General features: G+C 40.3%; 1 protein-coding gene across 1 annotated transcript in view; it reads right to left on the bottom strand.

The window, feature by feature from the left end:
* TRPM1 (transient receptor potential cation channel subfamily M member 1) overlaps positions 1–15975 on the bottom strand; it is a 168206-nt gene extending 152231 nt beyond the window's left edge. Inside the window, exon 1 of the mRNA XM_075133020.1 lies at positions 15841–15975. Within this exon, the coding sequence (XP_074989121.1) occupies positions 15841–15852 (12 nt within the window). The 5' untranslated portion in view covers positions 15853–15975. The remainder of the gene's footprint in view (positions 1–15840) is intronic.
* Positions 15976–16209: the final 234 nt, after the last annotated feature.

The following is a 16209-nucleotide window of genomic DNA, read 5'->3' as shown; positions in this document are numbered from 1 at the left end:
AGGATAACTAAGTAGAAGAAACCCTACATCCTCATGCAGAGTCTTAGAAGCTGTCACCCTCCTGGTATAGTGTCTTCATAGATAGTATGATTATCTTGTATTTATATGGCATCTTTCTTCCCAAAGCACATCAGAGACTTTACAAACAGGCTTCACAACTGAAGTGCAACCACCTCTGGAGTTGGAATGTAACCATTGTTTAACAGTGCAGTGTGACACCACATGGCAATCCAGGTCATACAGCAAAGGTGCACATAGCAGATAGAAAGAAGATTGACATTTCCGAACTCCAAGTCCTGTGCTTTTTAACTACTATTATTGTAGGCTGATCTAAAGATTAACAACATAACCAGTTTTTTGCACTAGCATGGTGTCCACAGTCCATGTATCTCAAGATGTTTACAAACATTTGATTAATAAAACTCACAATACTCCAGTAAGGAAGGCATTATTTTTTTCATTGCACAGATGAGGAAAGAAGCACAGAGTAGTTAATGGTCACATTTTTTAAATGGCTTACTATTTTTGGGTGCCTGACATGAGACACCCAATACCTGATTTTTAAAGGTGCTTAACAGCTACAACTCGAGCTAATATAAATGGCGGCTGTAGGGACTCAGCACCTCTTCAAATCAGACCCTAGGCACCTCAGGTTTGGCTCTCAAATCCTGAGGCACACAAAGGCCTTGATGCAGCAAACACTTGTGCATGCAAATCAAATAGGACTACATAAAGTTAAGCATGTATGTGCAGGATCAGGGCCAAAAATAGTCTGAGATTTTTTTGCTTTATACTCAAGAACATCCTCCCTCTGACACTTTTCCTAGGGCTATTAATACCAACAACAGCTAGTAACATCTTATTTTTATTATAGTAGCACCTAGGAGCCACAGTATTGGTTGCACCTTTATCTTTTTCCTTCCTGCCCCAAAATGAAAGGAATACAGGACCTGTCAGCCCATTAGCTCCTTTTATTGATATAAATGTTTGATTTGTAATTATGCTGAGTATTGAGTGAGCACATGCGGAGCTTCCACAAATGCCATGGAACCGCTCCGATAAATCAGTCCTGTGTCTCACCACAGGAATCTGAAAACAGCTCAGTTTCCCCTATTAATAAAAGGAAAAGAGGAGAGATTTGTTGGCTTTTGTGTGCTCAAATCACAGGCAGGTGGGCTGGAACATGAATTGTGACAAAGTGGCTGTAAAGATCATTGAAAAAATAGTGCATGTAAATTAAAAAGGCTTTACAGGCACTTTGATAACATCACTGTCTTTGTGGGGAGTAATCAAAGAATCTGAAAATAATGCAGCTGGTCAGTAGTGATGTGGGCACTTCAGGCTCACCTAGCATTAAACATCATGTTTTTGTTTCAGGAAAAACCTAAATTGATTTCCATGCTGAATTCTTGTGGTTTTGCTTATGTAGGCTCTAATGTTTCTTTGTTCTGTGTTTTTATGAACCAAAAATTAATGAAAACTTCAGCTGTTACTTCATTGAACCAAGGATAGAATTTAGGGTGAGATTTGCAAAACTGCACAAAGTACCTTTAACTCTGCTCCCACTGAATACAAAATGCTTCTGAAAATCCCCTCCTCTCTCGCCCATAGAAATTCCTGTTGGGAATTTGGTCTGATTGATAAGGGAAGGAAAGTAATGGATACAGGAGCACGGTTTGGTTGTTAGAGAGTAGGCCTGGATCCAGAAGTTCTGAACTCTCTTATCAACTCTGTCATTGACTCTCAGTACAGACATCATTGACTGCTTTTGCAAGTCAGTTAACCTCTGTGCTTCATTTTACCCATGGCTGAAATGAGGATAATAATGTTGGCTGTACATTCCTGAATAAGGTTTCATAAATATTCTAAAGTGCTCAGAGATCCTAAAAGCCTGAAGTGCCCACATCATCCGCTGGAAGGTTCTGTGTAAAGGCAAACTATTATTAGGAAATTTAAAAAATATGATAAAATGCTATGTGTGATCTGTAACTGATAGCTGTTAGGTCTTATTTATCTATGGAACAGGAACAATCAGGACAGGGACAGTATTATCTTCCCCTAATTGTCCCATTAATGGGCTTCAACCTTGACCTGGAAAGATGAGCTCCATGTCCATTCTGTGGCCTCTCTGCAGATACTCTCAAACAAGTGTGCCAATTAGAGCTATCTGTGAAGAAGATAGTTTTATAGGGACACTTATTAACCGGGAACTTGAATAAGAGTTCTAAGATCACGTCACATAGCCTACTGCATATTCATTATATGGTTGTCAGTTACAGCCAGCCTGATTCATACCAGAGAACCTAGATGTGAAGGCTACTGCATCCCGTTGCCATTTTCTGAGTTATCCAGAAACACCCCTTCCAAACAAACTTATGTTGTGTCTTCAGAGTCAAAATGTCAAATGAGGAGCAAGGCAAACATACAAAGAGGAAAAATATTTAAAAAATATTTTAACCTCAGATCTAAATTAATTTTCAGTTACTCTGGGGATCCATTAGTCTTCATGGTATAGAAAACAGGGTCTTCATGTTGAAAGTTAACTTGCTGGACCAGTGTTGCTTTCCGCTTCCTGTTTGACAAAGGATCTAAATTGTTCTGTGTAGAGTTAATAGTCAGAAGAGTCGGGGGAAGGGTCAGCTAAATTTCTCTTTCTGTCTTTTTACTGCTGCAGTTTCTTAGGGAGCAGGTACAGGAGTAGCCAACAGAATGGAAAGAAAACAAACCCTTCCCCAACAAAACCCTCACAACTGTTGGTTTCATTTGCTTCTGCACTCAGTTACAAAACTGATACCAAGGCAACAAATAGTTGGCAGGAGGCACGTATCTGCTGCTTTTGTTAAATTGACCATTGCAACCTCAGAACAGGAAGCTGCTAGGGCAATCCTAGTAAATTCTTATCTCAGCAAGGCAGCTGTGCCATTACAATTATACAGGTAGCTCTGTCTCCCTTCTTTTGTAAAACTTATGACTAAGGAACTAATGTAAAAAAGATTTAGACAGGATAAGCCACTAACAAAAAAATCTATAAAGAACTTTCTAGTGGTACATTTTTATTTACTAAATATTTTTATATCCTTTTAGTAGGCAGCCTGCCTGGTGTATGTTAAACCGAATACAAGTATAATACTCTATCACTCACATTCATTATGTTGAAACTGAATTTATTTCTGTAGAGAATAATTTCTGTGTTATACAGATCACCAAAGGCAAGAAAAATTGACCTTTTTTAGAGGGTAAATAGTCTTGCATTTCTACACAGATTAAGTGTTCAGGAATGAGGAGTTGGAAAGAGACCACCCTGCTGTTTTTATTTTACATCTTTCTCTGGCATCCCACCAAATTTGTGGAGGGTAAGGTAGTCTTGAGGTATTTACATTCTATTCCATGTAACTAGATGTTAGAAATAAACCCAGGTATCAACTAGTTTCTTTAAGGAGAGAGGAATGGCATGATTCTGAGAAGGTAGTGCTGTATGCTAGAGCTGGTCAAAAAATTTCCATCAAAACCATTTTTTCATGAGAAAATGGCTTTTTGACTGTATGGAAATCTGTCAAAAATTCAGTTTTCATCAAACATATCTGGGTTTTCATCCAAAAACAAACGAACAAACAAAAAAACAGATTTCTTGAAAACCAAAAATTGCCACTGAGCATTTCAATCAAAATTTTGGTCTTTTTTTTTTAAAAGAAAACAAGAAAAAAAATTCTATGACAATTTTCACGGTAAAAAAAATCATCCCCCAACTAGATCTTCTGTATGCCCATTTGTTATGTTAAAACTCCAACTAGCTCACAAGTTCCTGATCGTTATAGAAAATGAAGCAATTTGGCATTTCTCCTATTTTGCTCAGGGCTCAGTCCTGCAAGGAACAAAGTTCCCCTGAACTCCAACTGATATCAGTGCAAGCTGAGAGTGAGCATCCAAGAACCTGGCAGTTTGGTGTCCTCAAGAGGGACCATTATGATCATCTAGTTTGACCTCCTGTATAACACAGGCCATAGAACCTTCCCAAAATAATTCCTAGAGCATCTCTCTTAGAAAAGTTTCAGAGTAACAGCTGTGTTAGTCTGTATTCGCAAAATAGCTCACGAAAGCTTATGCTCAAATAAATTGGTTAGTCTCTTAGGTGCCACAAGTACTCCTTTTCTCTTAGAAAAACATCCATCTTTGGCAAATTGTTACAATGGTTAATTACTCTTAATGTTAAACATTTAAGCCATACTTCCAGTCTGACTTTGTCTAGCTTCAACTTCCAGCCATTGGATTGTTACAATCTAGCAGAGAAATGAAGAATCCATTATTAAATATTTGTTCCTCATGTAGATATTTATAGATTGCAATGAAATCTCCTCTTGACCTTCTCATTGTTAAGCTAAATAGTCAGAGTTCCTTGTGTCTATCACTATAAGGCACATTTTCTAATCCTTTAATTATTCTCATGGCTCTTCTCTGAACCCTCTCCAATTTATCAGCACCCTTCTTGAATTATGGGCACCAGAACTGGACACAGTATTCCAGCAGCTGTCTCACCAATGCCAAATACCTTGTATTAATGCATCCCAGGATCTTTTGACCACAGCATCACACTGGAAGCTCATGTTTAGTGGATTATGCACAACACCCACATCTTTTTCACCATCACTCCTTCCCAGGACAGAGTCCCTCATCCTGTAAATATGGCCTGTGTTCTTTGTTCCTACATGTATACATTTACGACAAAGCATCTTCCTGAAAAAGAAGGAGTCTGGTGGCAACTTAAAAATTAACAGATTTATTTGGGCATAAACTTTCGTGGGTAAAAAAACCCACTTCTTCAGTGCATTCCATTCCATTGACCACTTTGCTGACCACCAAACTGTATATCACTCAAAGCATTATGATGCAGATAAATACGGTCTAGCTTTGGAAGGCCAAATAAATATTTCACATTACCACTTTGCTCTGTTACTTTTAAAGGTGAACATTTTCTATCCTTAACATTTTCCAGCTTGCTTCTCTCACTCACAAACAGCACTTTTTAATATCAGCAGCACCATCTGCTGGGTATTTTGTAGAATTATGTCTTCTGGAAGGAAAACAATGGAGCATTTTAGAGCTTAGTTTGTGTATGCGTTGCACCACCACTATGGCGCGGCCTTAGTTCTGAAATGTAGATATATTACAGCTTATTCAAATGTGTTACACTTATTTTATATTACACTATATTTGTTTGAAATAATCACAAATCTGATTAACTTGAAAATACAAAAACAAAGTTATCTGTACAACAGTGCATTCAACAGAACACCAAGGCCTGTGACTTTGAACATCTGTCTTTAATGGGGGGTGCAGAGGAGGAAAGCAATTCACACAATTATGCAATAATGAAAAACTAACACACAGATAACCCAGGAACTCTGGAAAATGTGCACACATTCAAATCAGCAGGTTCAGGTTTAATGCATTTTAGGATATTAAGGCCCAAGTTGCAACCCTTACTCATATGCTAAGTCCACTCCTGGAGAAGTCAAACATCTGGCTCTTACCTCTTTTCCTCTTTGGCAATGCTGGAACACCGCTGAGAGTCTTATCTTGTTATTTAGTAAAGCCAGTGGGACTACTACTTTGAATATGGCTTGCAGGATCAGGCCTTAACAGAATTAGCTAACTAACGGTCATCCCATATACTATGCAACATGTTGGAAACATTTTATGCGGCAGGACCCTTCATATTTAATGGAATCTGCTGAGGGATGGGCTGCTGTTCACTTTCCCCTACTCCTTTTTCCTTCACTGGGTGTTCACTGTCCTTCACAATGAAAAAGTTCTATAGAAGTTAATAGAAAATTAACTAGCATGAATCTGTTCTGTAGAAGTTAATAGAACTTTTTGAAGCCTCCTCTAGAATTTAAAAGAGAATTTTATCTGCGCTATAGAGCTGTATGGCTTGGTGTAAAAAAAAAAAATCGACATCGGGGGGGATCATTTTCTGTTAAATGTTATGGGTCTTCAGAACAAGTGCTATTGAACCCTATAACATTCTGTAGGACTTTCCCTATGTGACACTTACAGGATCCGCTGACCCTCACCCTCCATCTCCTGTTGTCTGCCAGTCCATCTCAAGGAGGGGAAGCCATCTACAGGCTTGGCCCTTGGGCGTGTGTTGCCTTGTATACTCAGGCTGCAAAAGGTACTGCTGCAGCAAACCTGTCCTCTGCCCCTGAGAGCCAGCTAAAATGGATTTCTCCCTGTACCCTATTCATTCATACTGGAACAAACATAGCTTAGCTTTTTAATGGGTTTTTCCGAGTTAGGCTTTCCATTAATCCAGACTTTAAAGTGTTTCTTTCTAAGAAATTAGACGTATACTTAGAATCTTTCTTGGACTTTGCTATATTGAACTCAGTGCTTTAGAGCATTAAATCAGACCTCAACTGAAACCCTCAATAAAGTTCCTTTTTTAGATAGCCTATTGTTTTATCATAGTACAGCTGCACAAATTCCAGTGAAGGTCATTAGGGCATTTCCATGTTTATATAAACTCAATCAGGATTGCTGCATCCTGTTAAATGGTACTAGCTAATGGCAACTAGTGGGGAGGGACACAAAGGGGGCACCAGCCAAAGGGGGGCACATGGCCTCACCATGTGACACCCCTACATGACACCCTCATGTGACTCATCCCTGCCCCACCCTCAGCCCGGGGCCCCCATGCTCTCCCCATCCTGTCCCTTCCCCATCCCACATTACCTGCGGGGTGGGGCTCTGTCCTGCTGCTCTGCACCACTCCAGGCAGCGTCCCCTCCCAGGCTGCGTGGCCAGAGGCTGCCTGGACTCGGGAGAGTGCTGCTGCCCCATCCTAGCATGTTACCTGGGGCGGGGAGGGCTGAATTAATTAAGGAATGCAAGGGATATTTTGCTCTTTCAGTAACACTGCTTAGCATTCACATAGCACTTTACAAATATTTACTAATTAATCTCACAACACATCAGAGAGTTAGCTAACCATTACTGTTTTCATCATCCACATGGGGAAACCGAGGCAGATTTGTTAAGGCCAGATTTTCAAGAAACCTCAGTTCCCATATAGACACCTTAATAAAGTGGCCGGATCTACTTGGGTGAGTAAATGAGAGCTGAGGTCTTGTGAAAATCTGGCCATAAGTGACTGTCCTAAGACCGTCAAGGGAAATGGTAAAAGTCTGGAACTAAAACCCAGCAGCAGAGCTGTTGAAAACTCAGGATTTCCGTCCTTCAGGAAATTCCAACATCTGTTTTTATCGCAAATCAGGAAAAAGTTGAAATTTTAAAATTTTACACAGAACATAAATTTTAAAAAATGTTATTAGAAAATGGTCAAATGTTTTGTGTTGACATTTTTGATCAAAACCAAAACATTTCCATATTCCCCAAATCTAAATGTTCTGTTTCTGTTGGTTGAACTGACTCAAAATGAAGCATTTTGAGTCAGTTCAACATTAAATTGTATTTTCCTATTGTGCCACAGTGACACCTGGGAGTCTCTTGTGGGAGCCTGATGCCCTTGTTCTCCCCCAGGGGTAGTGGAACTAGTGGGGCAGGGGAGAGGTGAATGCTTCTGCAATGGAAATATTGTTGTGGGTTTGCCCCCATGTAAATTTGCACAGGGGATGAGGCAAAGGTGAGAGAGGGACCCAGAGGGGCTGGAGAGGTTGCTGCAGCACTTGAGATTGAGCTGGAGAGCAGGGAGCAGGACCCAGAGGTGCTGGAATGGGCGCATTAGGAGGTAGCAACACCAGGATCATCCTTCCCAGCCTGGAGATGTCTGCCTTCCTCCCTTCTCCAAAATCTCAGTACCTTCACTTGCTCCCCCTCCTATCCATCTGTCCTCCCATTCACAGGGAGCTTCTGGCCCCAACCCCCACTCTCCTCTATGTTATTTTGGGAGTTCTAGTTCAGGCCCCCATTCTCTCCTACAGGCAGAGATCCCTGGTTGGACTACATCTCCCATAGTGCATGATGCACTTGAGTCAGAGAGGAAACTGTATTGTATTCTGCATTTTGCAGAAACTGCATTTTCTGTTCGAAAAACTGCTCCCAAGGCCAGTGATTAAAGCACTAGACAAGACCTTTTCCTCAGAGAGCTGTGCAACACTGCAAAGAATTTCTTTTAGACATTTTCAAAATAAAATTTGCTTGACCTGTGTTTATGTCCAATGTTTTTCCATGAATATTCTAAATTTATCTACACATGAAAGTTAATCCAGAATAAAAACTAATTTGGAATAAAATAAACTACTCTTACTCTGGAATAAGAACTTCCATACATAGAGATAAATCAGCAATAGTTAATCCAGAATAATTATTTCAGGATAACTCCCTGTGTTGATAAACTGTAAGGAATGAATTTACTGACAGGAATATTCATGGAAACAACACAAACAAATACTTGAGATTTTTTATGGGAATCTGTGTTTTTAATACAGAAGCATGAGTATTTATACCAGAAATTCAATTTTAAGAGCTATGGTGATCCAGCCAGGAAACAGAAATATACAATTTGACATATGACTTCAAATCAATACCAAGCAACAAACTGAATTTAGAATATAAATCCATGCAACAAACTGTTTCATAAACATTCCAAAATTATTCAGAGAAATTATTCAGTTGACAATTTTGATCTGCTCATAGACAATTCATAAACAGAAAAAGCGGTGAAGTTAATAGAATGATTCATCATGAATTATTCACACAGATTTTCCACTCTTTGGGATGAAATATCCAGAGACAAGACTGCTGTTCAGTTAATAGAAACACACTTTTCTGTTTGAAAGACTAATGGATTTCACAAGATTCAGTCTGGAATCACTTTAATTTAGTCTAAATGAAGAAAACAGATTTCCCTGGGAATCTTTCAAGACGAAAGCACGCATTCTCATATAAACTCATATGTCATTAACGGTATGACTACACAGGGATAAAAAAAAATCAAGTCAGCTGACCCTGGCCAGCCATTGGGCTTGAGGGGTTCGGCTGCAGGGCTAAAAACTGCCTGAGCTCTGGGACCCTGTGAGGGTGAAGGGTCCCAGAGCTCAGACTCAAGCCCAACCCCAAACATCTACACAGCGATTTTTAGCCCTACAGGCTGTGCCCGAGTCTGCTGACCCAGGCCAACTGCAGTCACACCGTGGGTCTTTTATCCCTGTCTAGATGTACTCCAAGAGAGAAAGTGACTAATTACTAGCCTAAGAGTTGCCAGAATAATTTCAAACTATTTAAAAAGTCTACCATGAAGCATAATTTCTGTTTATGATATTGTATAAACAGTCACTCAGCAAACATAATTCTCTACAACGTATGGCTTGCATCACAGATATTCTAAAACAGGCCACAGTAAAGTCTAAGTAAATGGTAATAGCAGGAAAAGGAAGAAGAATAAACTACATTTTTGGGTAAAATGGAATGTTATTATTTTTACTTCTGTCAAATTTATTTTTTTTATTTATTCGAACATAAATAAACTAATGATTAACTTGGAAGCAGACATGCATAACAATGTTTCAAAAATCACAACATATAGGTGATCCTGTGTATCTGTCGAAGCAACCAGCTATTGAGTGAACAAGTCATGGCATATTTTAGATGGCAATTCAGTTGAAAATGTGACTCATGAGAGCTAGATGAGATCAAATTAGGATGTTTTTAGTGTGTCGGTTATTGAAACCCTTGGACTGGCTGAAAAAAATGATAAAAGCTATGCTCCACCCTAAATTTACTTTTATCAGCCAGTCAAGTGGTCTGGGTTCTATTCCTGGCTCTGTCAATGCCTCTCTATTGTGACAAAGCTCTGTCCTTGCCTCCGTGGGTCCCATGTTTCCTGGCGGATTTCGCTAGCCTCAGAGGCTCACTGTGATCCTCCACATAACCCTTCTCTCTCTAGAGACAAGGGTTACAGTCTACTGTGCCATTTTCATCATAAGCCAGCGAGGGAGGTGAGGAGAAGTTATCCTTCCTTGCACGGTTTCTGTTGTTTCCCAGTCTCAGTGATTAATCAGGGGGCAAAGGTGTGTGGGGGGGGGGGGAGCCCGGGCCCACCCTCTACTCCAGGCTCCAGCCCAGGGACCCTAATAGTATCAGCTATGGTAGCTGATCTTTTAGAAACATAACACATACAATTCCCTGGGCTACTTCCCCCACAGCAGCCCTCACTTCCTCAAGCTCCACTTTACCCTTACCTCAGGGCCTCCTTCCTTGTGCCTGATATGGTGTGTACTACTCAGTCTCTCCAACAGTGCAACTTCCTCCCACAGCTCCTGACATGCACCCCTACCTGACTAACTGGGAGGCTTTTAACTAGTTTCAGCCAGCCCCTGATTGGCTTCAGGTGTCCCAATCAACCTAGCCTTCTCCCTGCCTTCTGGAAAGTTCTTAATTGGCCCCAGGTGTCTTAATTGACCTGGAGCAGCTGCCATTTCACTTATCCTGGTGCCAGGGATTTGTTTAGCCTGGAGCTAATATATCTATCTCCCACTACTTTTCCATAGCCATCTGGCCTTGCCCTGTCACACTATGTAATCCTGAGCAAGTCCTTTGACCCATCTCTGCTTTCATTTCCTCATTTGTACAACAGGGATAATATTTACTCACCTGGGACTCTAAGTTCATTAATGTTTGAAAAGTGCTCTGGGATCCTTGGATGGAAATAATTACTATTATTAATTATTATTATTATTACTATTATTATTTTCAGTATCAAAACATGCTGACACTGTTTCTCACCATCCTCCCCTCCCCCCGATTGTTATGGTCTCAGTGATATTGACAGTTTACAATCCCAGCACAACTGTCAACAGAGAGGGGGGTCAAAAACTGTCAAAGTAAGAAATCTCAACATTTATCAAGCATTTTATATTTTCAAAGTGCTTTGCAAACTTTATTTAGAGTTGAGGGAATGAGCAAATCAGAGGAATGGCTAAGCAAGTGGTCAGCAGAAAGGAAGGTTATTTGAACCAAACCTCCCAATTTTAGGGGTTTATTCATCGCTAGCAGGAAGTGCAATGCACAAACTTATGGTGTCAATAACACTGATCACATCTTCTGTATTGTTCTTGTAGTGCTAGAATTCATCAGAACTACAGGCACCTAACCTCAAACATTCAGAACCATAGTGCAACTTTTTAGAGTCCATCTCTTTACCTAATGAATGACTGAAGATTGCTTTACATAAGCCACAAAAAGCTATGGTACTTTTTATCGCCATTTATGTTCAATAGCCAGATGAAAGAATAAGAGAAAAAATGAAGGTGTTTGTTTGTTTTTTTGCCTGATTTCATAGGTGATGTTCAGTAAGGGTTACTTAAATACTCATGCCTGAGAAAGACAATGCCATGCATTCTCACTAACGGACAGTTTGGAACACATGATCCCTTTTATCTGATGAATAAGAAATCAGATCCTGTGTGTTATCAGTGGTGAAAGGTGTCATATTAGTCACTGGAAGCACAAATCCTCTGTTCAGCTACAGAACAGGTAAAATATGGCTTGTGAAAATATAGTCTTTCCCACACTGCCTTGTAATTTTTATTCAATCCTGGAAGGTATACCACATGTGTCCCCACCAATTAAGCCTTGCTTTTTCTCCTGATATAGTGCAGATTAATACTGGTTGTGATGGCTATTTTTATGACATGGACACTTATCCACCAGATACTGGATTGGGAATTCACAGTCACCAGCTTCTACATCAGTTACAGCTTTTCCAACTATTTGTGCTAAGAACACTTCGGCAATAATATACTCCAGTTGGCCAATCTATTTCACATTAATCTCCAAATTGCTGACAAATTGTAACGACTTTCATTTGCTACTCTCTGGATTTCAGTGAGAGATATGACCCCTTCTAGTCATAGCCACTCTCCCAATTACCATCTACAAACGTTTTGTTTGACTACTCGCAATCTCTTTGGTAACTGAGAAGTCTCAGAGGGGCACAGGTAAAGACATGAAATGCTTAACAATACACAAAATGGAAAAAGTCAAAAGAACAAACTGAGGCAATCAAAAACTAGTACAATCCCACCTGACCTTGCTGTAATAGGATCCCATTTGGATTAGTCCATGACATAAATTGGTCCTAGCTTTATTGTAAGTCCACTGAAGTAAACTAATCTTCCCCTAGCCTTCAGCTAGGACTACAGTTACCCACTTGCTTGTGGAAGAACTGAGAGCATAAAACTCAGCTCTGTTGAAATGGCCCGTCCCTCCCCACATTGCAGATGTGTTGGTGTTCTCCTGTTCCAGTGAATGGAAATTAAAGTGGGGTCAGAATGAAACTAGTCTTTAAATAAATCCTTAAATTGTACTGTATATGTTCATGAAACCCAGTAAATCAGTGTAGTGATATTACAGCTCACAGCCTTTTGTGCTGTCTAGGAATTAGCATTTGGGCTCTGAAAAATTTGCCTAAGTGCATGAGTGAAGAACACTGGCTCAATGACTTTCACTGACTTTCCATTTAGAGCCAAATTCTATACTTCAGCACAAAGGTTAAGTACTGGGCAGCACAATGGGTTTTCTTCTAGTGGGAAGATGAAGGAATCTTCCCTCCTGACAGCAAGATGCAGAGAAAATTTTGATGGAAGGAGGAAAAAGAAAGTAATGTTGTTTCCCCCTGTTTTTCCACCAGTGACTGAGATGCAGCAGGTCACATTACCCCAGTTCCACTTGTGTAAGCCCCTTGTCTGCAAATAACAATGCCTTCAGTTACACCTTTAAACCCCCATTATCCTTCAGAGATTGAGCTGGTCATAAATTACAATTTTTTTAAACCCCAAACTATTTCTGAAGTGCATATAAATGATAACTGCCAATGTGCAAATGTCTGAAGAGCCACTACTGTAAAGGGGGATGGGAGCAGTGCTAGACTAGTAGGGTCTTTGCATAGGGGAGTAACTGTCTCTTCATGTAACCATCAGACTCTCTCTGCTTGTGCAAGTTTCAAAACTATTCTGCATCAGGGCTTAAATTTTTAAAGAGGAATAACTTCATGTTTCTAGCTCACTGGCTCAGTAATGGCATACACAGAAGCTGCACCAGTAAAAAGGCATGTGCCCAGCTGGTGTACATTGATAGGGAATTCTTCCCAATAAATACTTTCTAATCAATTGACTGAGGGCTATTTTCCTCTAAAGAAATCCCTCTAAAGAAACAAAAATGCAATGGGAAAAAAATCTTTGGTAAATATTTGATTAGAGAAAACATGGCTTTCAAAGTAAATTTGTGCATAATGAATGATTTCTAAGATTTCTCCAGCTATTGTCTCTCATTCACTCAGCATAAGAGGAAGAAAATATCTTGAACACCAGAAGAGATTTTAATGTACACAAATGCAGTTCCTCCACTTTTGGTTTTTGCTACCAGAAGTTTTGTAGCAATCTCTCACAGGGGAAATTTCTAGTACTGCTTACTGGGTATGGTCCTGCAGCCCTTATGTAGGTAAAACTCCCTGTGTGAAATTTGTCCCACTTCAGAAAGCCAGCACAAGGCATATCTGAGAGGACTGACGTGTGCAATAGACCTCGGTGCTGGCCCTCTGCCCTGGGTTGAATTTCACTCTCAATGAAGTCAATGTGGGTTTTGCTTGCCTAGAATCTGCAGGATTCCTCTGAAGTACAATGCTGTTCCTGTGCTGTTTCACAAAAGAAAGAAAATTCCTGACAAATACATCATAATGGGAGTTTTGCTGTTGACTTTAAAGGGAGCAGATGTACTCCTCATAAAGTACAGGAGCCTAAAGGAAGTACAAAATAAGACTATTTTATAAAGGTGACAAAATTAAGTAAAATTATGAATCTGGATTTAATTTACAGATGAGCAGTGATGGGTGCAGGAAGTAGCAGGGAGAGTTTGCAGAGCTTTCTGCAGCCGAGGGAGAAATCTGGGGGTGGGTCTAGCCCGGTCCCAGATGTGGTGTACAGGAAGAGGAAGTCCCATCCTCCCCAACCCAGCTGGGACTAGGAGCTGAGCCCACCACAGGGTAGGAGCCACCAGCTGGGTCTTCCCCAGTCCCGCCCCCTGCCCCACAGTGATTTACCTCTCTGCCAGCTGCCCTGGGCACCTGAAACATCAGCCACCTATTTCTTTCTTTGTCCTAATTTCAATATATTATTTTCTCTCCCATTTTAATTCTCTCCTCTTCTTTCTTCAACAAGCAGCCTCAGCTCAGCTCAGGCTAGCTGCCAAGTCCAAGCCCTCTCAATGCCCTGGGTTCAAGCTAAGGACACTGGTCTGAGATATCTAGTACTGCAATATCCATGGTGCTATTTTTAGAATACTAGCTTGAGCTGAGCAAGCGTAAATCTGTCTACCTGTGCTGGGAACCACCACTCCTAGCCGCAGCATGGACATCCCCAGGTGAAAGTGTCTTTTTAGTCTCTCAAGTATATCAACAAAGTGCATGTGTGTTTTACTACATTGGCAGGTAGATGCCGATAGCTTGTGGACAGTTATACTCCTCACTACAACATTCTCTCTCTCTCTCTGTTTTAAATAGGACTCAGATTTGTGGTATCACAATGGATCATAAGGAAGCACGTGCAGATTTTGTATCCTCTGCCGGGGTCCCAAACTGTAGTACATGTATCACTGGTGTTGCATGACCTTGCTGTTCCATCCATTCACTTCGTAACAAATTTGTTAGAAGTGGTACATAAACCAATAAAGGTTGGGAGCCGTGGACTGTCAGATAAATACTATGGGCCATATTTCTCCACTGGTGTCAAAGGGGAGTGCTGCTTAAAAAAAATCTGTGGTATGATACATCTCCCTGTAAATAGGCAGAAATGTGGAAGAAATATTGACTCAAGTCTTCATTTGATCTGAGCAGTATTAGTCTGTTGTGTGCACAATGCCACTGTAACGGGTCTTAGATTTTTCTCTACATTCTCACTGCAGTTCTGGAGCCAGATTGAAAGCAAGATCAGTCCCAATGTGGACACAAAACTGCAGAGTTCCTTATTTGCATCTTCTATTCTGTAATTCTAGGGGAAATGGCTTTATTTCACGCTATGAAAGCCTCCCTTTGGTTTTAAATGTTGCAGATATGATTAATTTTAGAACCTCCTCTTCCAGTAACAGAACTGCAGACAGAACTTTCAAAAGGAAAACCATCTTTATCATTAATATTTTTAAAAATCCTACTGACAACATTCAGTGCATTTTAATTAAAACCAAAATGTAATACAGCATCACTCTGTGGGAAATGAAACTGCCTGGTGAAACAATCAGGTGTAGAAAGCATGGAAGACACTTAAGGAACCTGAACTTTGATGGGTCAACTACACAGCAAAAGTAATTTGTGTGAGCTGATGCGTCTCCTAAAACATTCTTCATCAAACTAATAGCTTAGATCTAATAATTCATGAGTATTGGATGGATGATTACTAGTAAAGATACTCAATTGACAGATATACCTGGATATGATCTCTCTTGATTTAGGTAAAATGTACTACAAATATCAATTTGAAGTTATGCATTCAGAGAACAGCTAAAGTCCTTCTTGAACAAGTTAAACCTTAATTCCAACATTCAGAATGGTGACAACGTGCCAGAAATCTAACACCAAGAGGTTGTGATCAACACTGCACACTTTGCACATAAACAATTAGGGAAGGGATAATGAGAATTACCGCTTTCCTCAAACTGGCAGAGCAACGGGCAAGGCGAACCCTTACAGCATGCCGGTTTGCCAAAGCTCCATATCACAAGTTTTTGGGGGGGTTTTGGACAGATAATGCCACAGATTCCCCATTCCAACAGCCTCCAGTTCATTTAGCTTTAAACTCTCATCAAGTTTTAAAAAAGAAAAAGAAAACCTACCTTGTCAGACATAGGGAAAGCAACATAGCCTTGGGATATGTTAGTTCTACATGTATGCAGATAGTGTTTGGTGTAAAAAAATCAAACTATTCCCATCTCTCAACTCCTGAAGGGTTTTTTTTTTAGCTCTGCTACACTGCACGAATAGGTACAAATGTCTGCTCTTGGTATTAGAATAAGGCTAATTCCTAATTCCCTTGACTAAGCCTCCCTGCTGCTAATGGCTACTACAGGTTTTACTCCTATTAAAGAGACTTGCTGGTTGCCCAAGGTGACAGTGCTGTGTCACGGGTAATCATGAAAGCGATATGGCAAAGGGCCCCTAAAACCTTAGCTTTGATTAAAAAGATCAAATGATTTAGTCTTCAG

Source organism: Caretta caretta, chromosome 10, assembly GCF_965140235.1.
Source record: "Caretta caretta isolate rCarCar2 chromosome 10, rCarCar1.hap1, whole genome shotgun sequence".
Taxonomy (NCBI): domain Eukaryota; kingdom Metazoa; phylum Chordata; order Testudines; family Cheloniidae; genus Caretta; species Caretta caretta.
This window is presented reverse-complemented; position numbering and strand designations above follow the sequence as displayed.